The sequence below is a fragment of the Typopeltis vanoorti genome, chromosome 13 (genome assembly GCF_054136105.1).
Source record: "Typopeltis vanoorti isolate ZY-2024b chromosome 13, IOZ_Tvanoo_1.0, whole genome shotgun sequence".
Lineage (NCBI taxonomy): Eukaryota > Metazoa > Arthropoda > Arachnida > Uropygi > Thelyphonidae > Typopeltis > Typopeltis vanoorti.
This window is the reverse complement of record NC_143561.1, coordinates 76,273,089-76,286,443: the sequence shown is the minus strand read 5'-3', so window position 1 is coordinate 76,286,443 and position 13,355 is coordinate 76,273,089. Positions and strand designations below refer to the sequence as shown.

Here is a 13,355-nt window from a genome sequence, read left to right as displayed (position 1 = left end):
TTGTATTTTACCTTTCACCAACTTTTCCAATACTTTTTAACTACTCCCAATATATATTAATTGGTCTGTAGTTTGCTACCTTTGTCTTGGAGCCACCTTTATGCAAGAGGGTAAGATAGTACCATCTTTCCACTCCCTCGGAATCCTGCCAGAGATGAGACTTAGACTGAACAACTTTGTCAGAGGAAATACTAATTCTCTTGCATATTCATGTAGTATACAGGCTGATATGCCATCCAGTCCCACTTCTGTGTTCACATTCATATTTTTTAACATGCTGAACACCTCTTGTTCATGTACCTCAATTTTGATTTGTGCTCTGTAATATCAGCAACTGTAAAATCTCCAAATGGATGATACACCTTTTGCAAAATGATCACTCAGCAACTCAACTATTTCTTTTGGCTCGGTCACCTTCCTACCATGAGCATTGTTTAATGTCATTCTACCATAGTCATTTTTCCTCTTACTTGCTATGTAACAGAATAACTCTTTTGTATTTACTTTGGCCTGTTTGACTAATTCTCTCTCATAGTCTGATTTGGCCTTCCTTACTGTGCTAGTCATCCGGCCACTGGGGAGGGCAAATTAGTCTTCTCGGTGCTGGTCCCAAGCCTGGATAAATGGGGAGGGTTGGCATCAGGCCATAAAAAAAAAAAAAAACATGCCAAAACCAAGGATGAAATGTTGAATAACAGAGAAAGGACCACGGCTAGGGCATATCCTGTAAGCGACGAGCAGTTCTGTCGCTCGAAAACCGTGAGAAATGGGCTAGGGCTACTGAACCAAGCACGGGTTTGGCTAAAGAAGCGAGTCCAACAGAAAGAGAGTGTGTGTAAAGCAAGAATCGGGTCGCTAAATGTGGGTACGATGAATGAGAAGAGTAGGAATATAGTGGACATGATGAGAAGAAGGAAGCTGAAGATCTTGTGCATGCAGGAGACAAGGTGGAAGGGCAATAAAGCAAAGGAGCTGGCAGAGGGATATAAACTGTTTTATAGTGGTGTGAATGAGAAGGGAAGAAACGGAGGTGGAATTATCATCGATAAGGAGCTGAAGGGTGGAGTCTGTGAGGTGTGCCGGAAGAATGAACGGATTATGAGCGTTAAGCTTGAGATGGGAGGAAGTGTGGCTACACCCCACAAGCAGGTTGTGATGAGGAGGAGAAAGAGACATTCTAGAGAGAACTTTCTAAAGAATCACAGAATATGCTGTGGCCTTCGATCTGGCTATAGCTAACACGTGGTTCAAGAAGAGAGTTGGGCATCTGATAACCTATAAGAGCGGGGATAGAATGAGTGAGATTGACTATATTATGTGCCGTAGGAAACATCTGAAGGAGGTGAAAAACTGTATAAAGTGATAAATGGAGAAAGTGTAGTGGCACAGCACAGGTTGGTTGTGGCAGACTGTGATATAAAAGGGGAAAAGAAGAACAGACGGAAGTGGCGGATACAGAGGAGAATAAAGTGGTGGAAATTGGAAAAGGCATACAACAGAGTGGCCAGGCAGGAGGTATGGAGGTGTATGAGGAAGAAGGGGGGTGTCAGAGAGGTACGTGAGGTTGGTGAAGGAGATGTATGAGGGAACAGAAACTCAGGTCAGGTCTAGTGTCGGCATAACAGAAAGGTTCCCCATTGTCATAGGGCTACACCAAGGGTCAGTTATGAGCCCCTACCTCTTTGACCTGGTCATGGATGTACTAGTGGAGGATGTCAAGAAGGAGGCACCATGGAGCATGCTGTTTGCCGACGACATTGTTCTATGCGAATCATCCCGAGAGAAGCTTGAAAATACCCTGGAAGAGTGGAGAAAGGTATTGGAGGAGAGAGGCATGAAAATTAACTGGGAGAAGACTGAATATATATCAACGGGGAGTGACGAGGATGTGATCATACGACTTCAGGGTGAAAGGCTAATTTCAGGGAAGAAATTCAAGTACCTTGGGTCGAACGTTGAGAGGAATGGTGACCTGGATGAGGAAATACAACACCGAATAACATGTGGCTGGATGAACTGGAGGAAGATGAGCGGGATCCTGTGCAACAAGAGAGTGAGTTGTGAGAGGAAAGGAAAGCTGTATAAGATGATGGTGAGGCTGACGATGCTTCATGGCACGGAGACGTAGCCTATAACAAAGGCACAGGAGAGGAAGATGGAGGTAGCGGAGATGCAGATGTTGAGATGGATGAGTGGTGTGACAAAGAAGGACAGGATAAGGAATGACTACATCAGAGGGACGGTTAAGGTGGGACCAACTGGCAAGAAGATACAAGAAAGTAGGCTGAGGTGGTTCGGACATGTAGAGAGAAAAGGTGAGGAGTATGTTTGTAAACGAGTGAAGTATATGGAGTTGGAGGGAAGGAGGAAAAGAGGCAGGCCCAAGCTCAGGTGGAGGGATAAGGTGACAGAGGATCTTAGGGAGAAAAGATGGAGTCTGAAGGATGCCCTGGACCGGAGAACTTGGAAGAGGAAGGTTAAAGATCGGTGCGCCGATTCCGTTTAACACGGGATAAGGCATAGTGAAAGAAGACTGTGCTAGTCATCCTTCTCGCTTGCACTTTGTACTGCTCATGAGTATGCTGGTCACTATTTTCTTTATATTTCCTCCATTTTTTTTTTTTTTTTTTTTTTGCAGCTCTTGCTTTACAGCCATACTCATCCACGTAATTCCAATTTGGTTTATCCTCCTTACCTTTGGCATGCAGTCTGATACTGCTACCCTCAAGCAATCTCCGACCACTTGCCATACACTACTGACATTCTTTCCTTGGAGCTTCTCAAAGCATTGTACTGTTCCAAGATGACTCCCGAGTCTCACATAATCACCAGTCTTATAGTTGAACATAAACCCCTTCTTGACAGAGAACTCCACATGTTTGGCAATTTCCCAGAACAAGACAGCATGGTCACCCCCCCCCCCAATTGGAGGCAGCGTGTCTACCTTGGTTATGGATACATCTTCTGATGTTATTATCAGATCCAATGCCCTTAAACCCCTTTGTTCCCTCTATAACATGTTGTTTCATGTAATTATCTCTTAATAATTGCATAAATCTCACTTCCATCTTGCTATGTCCCCTTTCCTCTATCCAATTGATATCCCCATAGTTAAAGTCTCCCATAATAATTTTCGGCCTATTCTCATTATGCTGCTTTGACAATACATGGCATCTACATCTTCCTGTGGACCTCCTAGTCTATAGTACCACCCAATAATGTATTTTGTCCTATTTGCCTTTATCCCACACCAAACAGCCTCAAATGAACTATCTTCCTCAGACCTAATATACTCTTTAACTTCTAATTTTGTTGGTTGTAATTCTGCAGCTATCATCAGCAATACCTAACTCCTGTCCTGTTCTTTTTATCCTCCCTGAAAATGTTGAAGTATTAATATCACTCTTTATCTTCCCTTCTTGCTAGGTCATGATTTTAGACACCATTCCGCTATTACTTTCAATAAAGCCAAAAATTAAAAGGTAAACAGTACTGTACTATGTTGCAGAGAAAATTTGATGCCTTGTATATACTGGTATGCTACTTAATAATCAGTGCCTTGAGACATGAGAATGTTTCCTATGAAAATATACTTGGAAAATCTATATTCTTGTAACATACAATAGTTCTGTGAAACATGTCCAATGAACCCACCATACATCTGACCATTAATCTCCAAAGTGCATAAAATACATGAACTACTTTATGATAGTGCAAAACCAGGGAAACTAGAGATATTAGGAAGGATGAAATGAAGCATGTGTCTAGCCATTCCTGTGATAAATGAGCATGGGTACAGTAATGATTATGCAATGCCGAACAGGATTTCACAGGTCTCTAATTTAAATGGGTTGGTAACTATGGGTACAAAGGGATGTTGAATTGCATGTACATGAATGCAAGAAGTATCAGGAATAAGAGTGAGGAGTTTTTGGCATCGGTAAGCTCAACTTGCCAAAAATTCATGTTGGAGGCTTAATAGATTTTTTACAACACTCTTGCCAAAAATTATAGCAATCGCTGAGACCTGGTTGACTGAAAATGATATAGTTGCAGGGATAGAATGTCATTTTCAGTCAGCCAGGTCTCAGCAATTGCTATAATTTTTGGCATTGATGTCCCCGATAATAATTATTCGACTTACACTGATTGCATTAATCTGCTGATTAATGCAATTAGTCTTTCACATCATATCTGGCATTCCCTGGCCTATAGCAGCAACTTAGTTTATATTTTGTCCTATTGGTTCAATCTCATACCAGATTGCCTCAAAAGAACTGCCAAATTGGCTGCAATTCAATTGCTATTATCAGCAGCAAGCCCCCCCCCCCCATCCTATCTACTCCATCCTCCCTGAAAATACTAAACCATCATATTCTATCCCTGTAACTATGTAATTTACTGTTAGCCAAGTCTTACTGAAGCCTACTGCTTTTGGCAAGACTGCACTAACCAATGCTGAAAACAGGAGGCCTCCATTTACCTTCTTTACATCCTAAACAGGCTACCCTATTTGATACTGTTACCTAAGAGACTATATTTTGCCATTTTTATACATTCACACACTCATTTGTTTCATGGGTGCCTTTACTCACTCACCTGCATCTACTCACTGCAATGGTTTCCTAATTTTGAGCTTCCAAACCCTCAGTGGACAAAGCTCTATCTTTCTCTAGACACCTTACCCCCAAATCCATTCAGGTGCAGTCCATCAGCATTATACAAATTCTTATTTCAGTCCTCTCTATGCTATTCCTTCTGCAGAACCTGTGTGTGTGTGTGTGTGTTGATTGATGAGAGCTAATGAATCAGCACACAGGTTCTGCCGATTTACAAACCTCACCCTCTTGCTCTTCATTTCTGCTTCTTCCAATAATCCTTTCATATCCTCCCTCACACAATACTTCTCACCTCTCAGGTGACTGGTGCTTATTTTTGCATCAGGGAAACATGATTTTATCACACTTCCATGGAATACTCCTTTTATCATAGAATCACTGTAAATTTTTTTTTCCTTTATTTTTTATTTCTCCTTAAAAATCTGTATGACACAATAACCCTTCTCACTTCAGTGCAGTCTATAATATTTTGAGAATACCAACATACCCCCATGGTTCCTCATCAGGAACATCAGTCCAACAGAGAAAATCATTTAACACTACTTCATTTTCTTTCCTTTAACTACAAGGGGGAGGCTGAAAAGTTCTGATAAACCTAGAACAAAAATGATATTAAAGCAACTGACATAACCATATCTCAAAACCCTTTAACTCCATGTTTCTTCAAATTGTAATAATTTGTTCTTTTTCTTTTAGGATATATAAGAAGATGTGTTAGAGGTTTTGAAGAAATTCAAAGACACAGAGGTGTGGGTCATCATCATCAAATTTTTCTTGCTGCAAGAAAAGTCTGCAACTGAGATTCGCCAAACTTTGTGTGACACTTTAGGGGGACTCTGCCCCAGGATATCCAAATGCAAATTTTTTGGCTCATATTATGACTATTGATAAAACATGGCTTCATCACTATGACCCAGAGACCAAACAACAGTAAATGGAGTGGAGACACAAAGTTCTCCATGGCCAAAGAAGTTACCAACCTAAAAGTCAGCAGGAAAGCAGCCATTGTCTTTTGGGATATGAATGGTGTAATCTTACCAAGTACTTCAAAAAAAAAAAGGTGAAACTGTTACAACAGCTCTGAAGGAATTGAAGGAAGAACTGAAGGAAAAATACTGCAGAAAACTGAGCAGAGGCATGCACCTGTTCACACTGCTTGTGAACCCCAACAGACAACACACAACTTGGACTTTCAAATGCTAGTCTCACCCACTCTATTTGCCAAATCCGGTCCCATCTGACTATTTCCTATTCCCAAATTTAAAGAAACACTTGAACAACTTGAACAAAATTTACCACAGATGATGAATAATAAGTTAGTTACCTCAGTTCCTTCATGGTGATGATCACAACTTTTCAGCACACCCTCATACCTCTTAAAGTGATATAATTGCCACATCAAAAATAATGATTGAAATATATAATTGCACATGAACTTTTCACGAAATAAATAAAATGAGTATTACAAATTCATTTCCTTATATCCACAGTTTAAATACCTTGTAATTCCCATATATAATATCTCATATTTTGTGTCATTGTTCACAAGTGATATACCAACTCCTTGCAAAGATACTGTGATATCTTGATCCATTCTTTCTAATTCTACAGCCTAAAAAAGAGAAAACAAAACACCTTTCATGTTAACAGTATTTCCATATAGAATAATATTCTTCATAGGAAAATTTAAAAAAATTTAAAATTTAAAAAAAAATTACAAAAATATATAAAGATTTACAGGAAATTAAATGTTTTCAGGTAAGATTGTCAATTAGGTGTATAAATGTTGCCAGTTCAACAAGCTAAATTCCAATTCTTTTAAACTTACTTTAATTATCCTTTTTTTAATTAGCCGAATTGTGGTGAATCAAGGCATCTCCATGGAGATGCCTTGATGAAATTCAGTATGGGGAACTCATACTAACTATTATTGGCAATGCATACACAAGTACCCTCTGCAATTCTAATTCTTTCTAATGTCCAAAAATAAAGCATAGTCTTCACATCGTGTTAACCATACCCTAACAAATTTTTCAGGATGGTCTGTTGTATTCCTTCATATACTGTACTGAAAAGCTTTTTATCTCCCCCTTATAAATTCATATGTTTCAATCATATTCCTCTCCCTTTATACACCTATTAGCTTACTTTTGTAATACTCAAATGTTCATTCCACCAACACAGAAAGCATTCCTCATCTCCAAGAAATCCAGTCAAACAAATTAAAGCATAATATCCAGAAGTTATACAAAAAAATAAGAGTGTATTTTCAATATTAAAGTGATCTCTTATGCTCGTTTCATTATATAAATAAATTGTGGATATTTAAGCTAGATGGAGATATTATACACAGGAGCCAGTACCACTGGAGAGTGAAATGAGGTGGGTACTGCAACAGCTATCCAGTAAGAAAGCACCAGGAGGAGATGGAATACCCACTGAACTGCTCAAAGTCATGGGAGAAGAGGCAGTTAAAATTTTAACAGTTCTATGTCAGTGAATTTGGATCATAACTACATGGCCCAGGGAATGGAAAAAATCAGTTTATATACCTTTATTGAAGAAAGGCGATGCAAGAGAGTGAGAAAATTACAGAACCACAGCACTGATTTCTCATGCAAGTAAAGTCTTACTTAAGATCATTCAGAAAAGACTGGAACCATTAATGAAGAGAGAAATGCCAGATGAACAGGGAGGATTTCGAAAAGGCAGAAGAACAAGAGATCAAATAAAAAATGTGAGATGCATAATAGAAAGAGCACAGGAATATCACAAAAATGTCTACCTTTGTTTCCTTGACTATAGCAAGGCTTTTGACTCTGTAGATCATGTGAAACTGTGGAATGTGTTAAGAACAATGGGAGTCCCAGAGCATTTCATTATCCTTTTGAAGAATCTTTATTATGAACAAGAAGCTACTGTCCGAACAGATCTTGTAGAAACTGAGTATTTCACAATAGGTAAAGGGGTGCGACAAGGATGTATTTTATCTTCGTACCTGTTTAACTTGCACATTTGTACATTTTAAGAATTGCAGGGCTGGAGGAGTCTCCAGTTGGAATTAAAATTGGCAGAAAAAATATTAATAATTTGAGGTATGCAGATGATACCACCTTGTTAGCAGAATGCAAAGAAGATTTGAAGAAACTTATTACGAAAGTTAAAGAAGAAAGTGCTATATATGGTCTTAAACTTAACCTCAAAAAGACAAAAGTCATGGCAACATGTGAACTTAATGATTTTGAAGTAAATGGGGAGAAAATGGAAGCAGTTAACAATTTTGTGCTCCTAGGATCTTGAAATGATAAAGATGGTTATTGTACCAAAGAGAAGTTAGAAGAAGATTATTAATTGAAAAAAAAGCAATAACAAATTTAAGCAAGATCTTTAAAGATATTAGCCTCACAACAAAAATCAGAATCGTGAAAGCAATGGTATTTCCTGTGGTGCTGTATGGATGTGAAAGTTGGACCCTGAACCCTTTTATTTTGAGAAAGAGTGAAAGAAGGAAGATAGACGCATTTGAATTATGGGTTTGGAGACTCTTACTAGACGCTTACTTACCATGGACTGCAAAGCAAACCAATAAATCAGTGATAGACAGAATAAAGCCAGATTTCTCCCTTGAAGCTATGATCATTAAGCAAAAATTGTCATACTTCGGACATATTATGCAAGCAAATGACAGTCTGGAGAAGATGATGATGATGCTTGCTAAAGTTAATGGAAGCAGGAGAAGAGGAAGAATTAGATGGGTGGATGGAGTTAAAGAAGCAACTGGAGTGTGCTTGGAGGTTCTGAAAGACATGGTCAGGGACAGATCAGAATGGAGAATGTATATGTGGAGTCGCCAGGAGTCGGAAATGACTCAATGGATCATAACAACAACAAAGGCAGATGAAAGGAGGGTTTGTGTGAAGTATGAGCTGAATGAGGATTTGATGAGGGCTAATATGTTGATAACTGAAAGTGTTAGTAGTGAGAATGCTGCGAGGAGGAGGATGAGTGCTCATCTGATAGAAAAGGACGGTGTAAAAGAGTAACTAAAAATGTTAAAAATAAAAGTTTTGAAAAAGAGAACAAGCGATCTGAGAAACTTAACAATTGATACGTAAGAAAGACGAAAGTGATGTGAATGTGGCAGAAGTTACAAAACAAAGTGCAGTTAAAGATAAGGTGGTGAGCGGTATTGACTGTGAACAAGCGTGCATGATACAAGGTTTCAAAGTTCAAAAATTCGAAAGAATGAAAGAGAGCAAAAGTGTGATGCAAGGTTATTCGGAAGTTTGAAAATTCAAAAGAATGAATGAGAGCGAAAGTGTGATGCAAGATTTGAAAGTTCAAAAATTTGAAAGAATGAAGTTATGAGAATTCGAGATATATATTGAAGAGTGAAAATGATGAAAGCAAATGTTGGTATAAAAGAGGTAATAAAAGACCTGTGAGTGGTGTTGCATGGTGATTCCATTATTCAATAAGTGGTATCAATGGAACTAGATATAGATCCAGGAATAACCTCCTGTGTTTGTATACAAATGCTAGAAGTGTAAGAAAGAAGGCAAATGAAATGGATGTATTAATTGAGTCTATTCACCCAAAAATTATTGCAATAAGTGAGACATGGTTGGATGAGGATGATATCCTGACATGCATAGAGCTGGAAGGGTACGATGTGTTTCGTGAGGATAGAAAGGGTAAAAAGGGAGGGGGAGTGCTATTGATGATAGAGAAAGAATTATGCTGACACAAAGGGAAATAGTGCCAGTGGTTATGAGGCAGTATAGTGTGAGATAGAGGTGAATAGAATGAAATACTTGAGTAGCTGTTGTTACAGACCTGGTAATGTGGATGGTGGTGACTATGAAATGTATAATCAAATTAGCTCAGAAAATAAGAAAAGGATGATCATTATGGATGATTTTAATTATGGCAATATAGACTGGGATGATGAGATAGCAATGGGAAGTAAAGAAAATGAATTTCTTGAGTTTCTGAGGGACAACTACCTCACACAGTATGTAACAGAGGGCACAGGAGGATTGAGGAGTCTTGGATTTGATCATCTCATCAGAGGATGTAATTATATCAGATGAAGTGTCAAATCACTCTCCAGTTGGTGAGAATGACCATGAAGTGATTACCTGGGTGGTTGCCAGCAGTGCGAGGACCTCTGTGAAAAAAGGACATATGTGGAACTATAAGGGTGGTGATTATAAAGAGTTCAGGAGAGAGCTTGCATGTGTAGCATGGAATGAGGAGTTAGCTAGAAAAGAGATCAATGCAGCTTGGGGGATATTCAAGAACTATCTAGTAGAAGCAATGTCTAAATGTATTCCAAGGGTCAGAAGGTTAAATAAGGTAGGTGTGAAATGGATGAATAAAGAGATTAAGTATGCAATAGAGAAAAAAGGGGATTATGGAGGCAGCATAAGAGAAGTGGTAATAACCAATTCCATGAGGATAACAAAGAGCAGGCAAGACAGGTGACTTGGTTGGTAAGAAGAACAAAAGTGAAATATGAGCAGCAGTTAGCTAATGAAGCCAAAAAGAATCCTATTGAGTTCTTTTGATATATAGCCACCAAAAAAAAAAAAAAAAAGAGTGATTATGGAAAGATGAAACTGATTTGAGAAAATGGTATAAGAACAACTGCTACAGAAAATATAATGAAGATACTTAATGAGCAGTTCATAAAGGCCTTTCATTCTTGTGAGTGTGACATCATAGAGAGATCGTGAGCAGTTGATGATGGGGACGAGAGGTTGACTGTAAGTGAGCAAGAGGTGTATGGAGAATTGAGCAAACTTGATGTTAATAAGGATGTGGGACTTGATAATATATCACCATGTATTCTGAAGGAATGTGCCAGGGAGAAGATTCTATTAATATGAGTCTTGCCCTGGATTGAGTTCCAAAGGATTGGAAGGATGGCAGGATTGTGTCACTTCGTAAGGGAGGTGATAGAACTCAAGAATCAAATTATAGGCCTATCTATGTGTCAGGTGTTGTGGTTAAGTTGTTGGAGAAGCTGGTGAAAACTAGGATCCAGAAGTGGGTTGGAAAGCATGGATTTGCTAAAGGGAGGTCATGTTTTTTGTGATTCTCTGTGAAAATACTAGTAGTGGTGGAGATGGAGAGTTGCAGAGTGGGTGCCCTCCCTTGATGAGTCTTTGTACTCCCTGGAGGTGTCAAGTAGTAATAATAATAATAATAATAATATAATAATATTTCAGTAATTTACTTACTAATTACAATAAGGTGACGGCTTCCTTGGACAGAGGAGAAGAATAGACAGTAGCATGCTTAGATTTCGAAAGGCTTTTGATAGATTACTGTATGATAAGGTGATAGCCAAACTAGAGCAGACAGGGTTGGATATTAGATTAATGCGCTGGATTGGAGACTGGCTATCTGATAGGTATCAGCAAGTGGTGTAGGGGAGCAATATCCAGGAAGAGGAAAGTCACTAGTGGTGTGCCTCAGGGGTCTGTTTTGGGTCCTTGCTGGTTAACTTATATGTTAATAATATTGGCAAAGATTAGGATGGGGATATTCAGTTGTTTGCAAATGATGCAAAGTTTGGACAAATTATGAAGAGTAGAGAAGATGTTGTGGCCTTACAAGAAGACTTGAATAAATTGAATGAATGGGCACAGAAATGGGGATGAGATTTCAATATTGCAAAATGTAAGGTTTTAAACTTTGGGAAACAAAGATGGAATGTAAAATTTATGCTTGGTGGGAATATATTATTGGAGGCAGAGGAATAAGAGATCTGGGGGTGATAGTGAATAAGAATTTGAAATTTAGGGGAAACATTACCAAAATTTTTGAGGACAACACAAAGAATTCTGGGAATGATGCAGTGGACACTGATTTGTAGAAGTAAGGAGATTCTTGTTCCATTGTATAAGGCATTAGACCACACTTTTATGCACAGATTTGGTCACCTGGTTTTCAAAGGGTGAAGAGATGTTGGAAAGAGTCCACAGAATCTGACCTCTGGAATGTTTAATATGAGGAAAGGCTGAGAAGATGCAATTTACAGAGTCTAGTAGATAGGAGGAAGAGGGTGATATGATAGAGACCTGCAAGTTAGTAAGGGATTGTTATAGGATCAATGTTGAAGAGGTTTTACAGAAAACAGTGGGAAATCAGGGGAGAATTAGAGGATATCCCTTGAAGCTGTATAAGGAGGGTGTGAGCAAGGGAGTGAGAAACACATTTTTTGCATGTAGAGAATTTGAGTGTGTTTAAGGCATGGTATGATGAGCTGTATGTATGATAAAAGGACCTCCTAGATGAGTCTTTGATTCCATGGAGTCTTGGGATAATAAATCCTTTGCGTCATCAATTTTTTTGCAGAACATTCCCATGAATGAAATAGCAGCTTGTAATATTTTGAGCTCAAAGTGCATAATCTTACACCTAACTACATTAAACTGACAAACGTTATGCTTTGAGTAGAGCAATAATGTATTCAAATAATCTGAATCTGTGCATCCTTTTTGTTTACTATTACCTTCCCCCAGTTTATTATCATCAGAAAATAACTAGATATTCCCATTCAGAAAACCAAATCATTGCTAAGATTAATATACAAAATTAAACAGTAACATTCCAAGTAGAGAGAGAGAGAGAGAGAGAGAGAGAGAGTGCACTACAGAATGAGTCAGCTGCCATTGCTTTGATTCTGAACCATAGTTGGCAACCCTTTCTCTATCGGCTATCTACATATTTATTCCCATATGCCTGCATTTACATGATACAGTTACACTCAATATCCTAGCAAATACCTTAACAAAGTCCATATGATGGTGCAGCCTTTTATTTATCCAACACTCAGATGTCACATTACAGGCATCCCTTGCTTAATGCGGGATTTGATTAACGCCGTGAAACTAATTGTGGCAATCCCTTGATATAAGCGGCAAGAGCTTTGATTAACGCGCCTTTAACCCTATGGAGCTCGCAGCTGATCTGACAGATACATGCAAAATGTTTAATATAAATATATTTACACAATTCAGTGTATAGCTTGGAGGTCATTAGTAGCTGTGCAATCATATGTTCCGAGTGATATTCTGCACTGTTTTTTGCTGTCAGTTTGGTTTAACACATGTTATGTAAAGGTTTGTGATATTTGACAGTAAATTGTATCTGAGAGATACCACGACCTCCGATATCAGTATAGTATGGTTTAGTTATTGTTTTTTTTATTCTTTGTTGAGTAATTTCTAGATTGTAACTGAAAATAAATAAACCATTATGTATTACTGAAATAGAGAGTCAAAGGCTTATTTATCATACATGTCCTCTAGGAGATGTGCTTTACATTATGGAAAATACTAAGGAAAGTGATCTGGAGCTTATTCCACCTTTACTACAAGTTGCCCATAAGGTTGCTTATGCTTGCATCTGCCAAAACTTTTAGTTTCTATATATTCGGCACGAAGCTCTTTTAGTTTCTATATTCGGATATGAAATAATGTCGGATTCAATATCCACTTAATTTGTACCATCATGTATTATATTTGCAGTGTTTTTTCTTTATGTTTTATTGCTAGTTTGCCAAGGTCTGGAGAGTCATTTTGCTTGTTATCATAGAATTTATGCCGATAAGAAAAAAAACTGAAACTGTTCAAATGACTATTGATAACTTCTTTTGAAAAAAAATTGCAATAAATAATGTAGGTACAAGTATTTATTAAACATTTACTTTGCATTCATTTTTTA

The 13,355-nt window shown here is 38.1% G+C and overlaps 1 protein-coding gene across 2 annotated transcripts in view; it reads right to left on the bottom strand.

Moving 5' to 3' along the window:
• LOC150100293 (intermembrane lipid transfer protein Vps13-like) overlaps nt 1–13,355 on the bottom strand; it is a 654,685-nt gene that overhangs the window by 274,252 nt on the left and 367,078 nt on the right. For both annotated transcript variants that reach the window (XM_090402852.1, XM_090402853.1), the window contains one exon: nt 6,119–6,231. In XM_090402852.1, the coding sequence (XP_090258978.1) occupies nt 6,119–6,231 (113 nt within the window). The remainder of the gene's footprint in view (nt 1–6,118; nt 6,232–13,355) is intronic.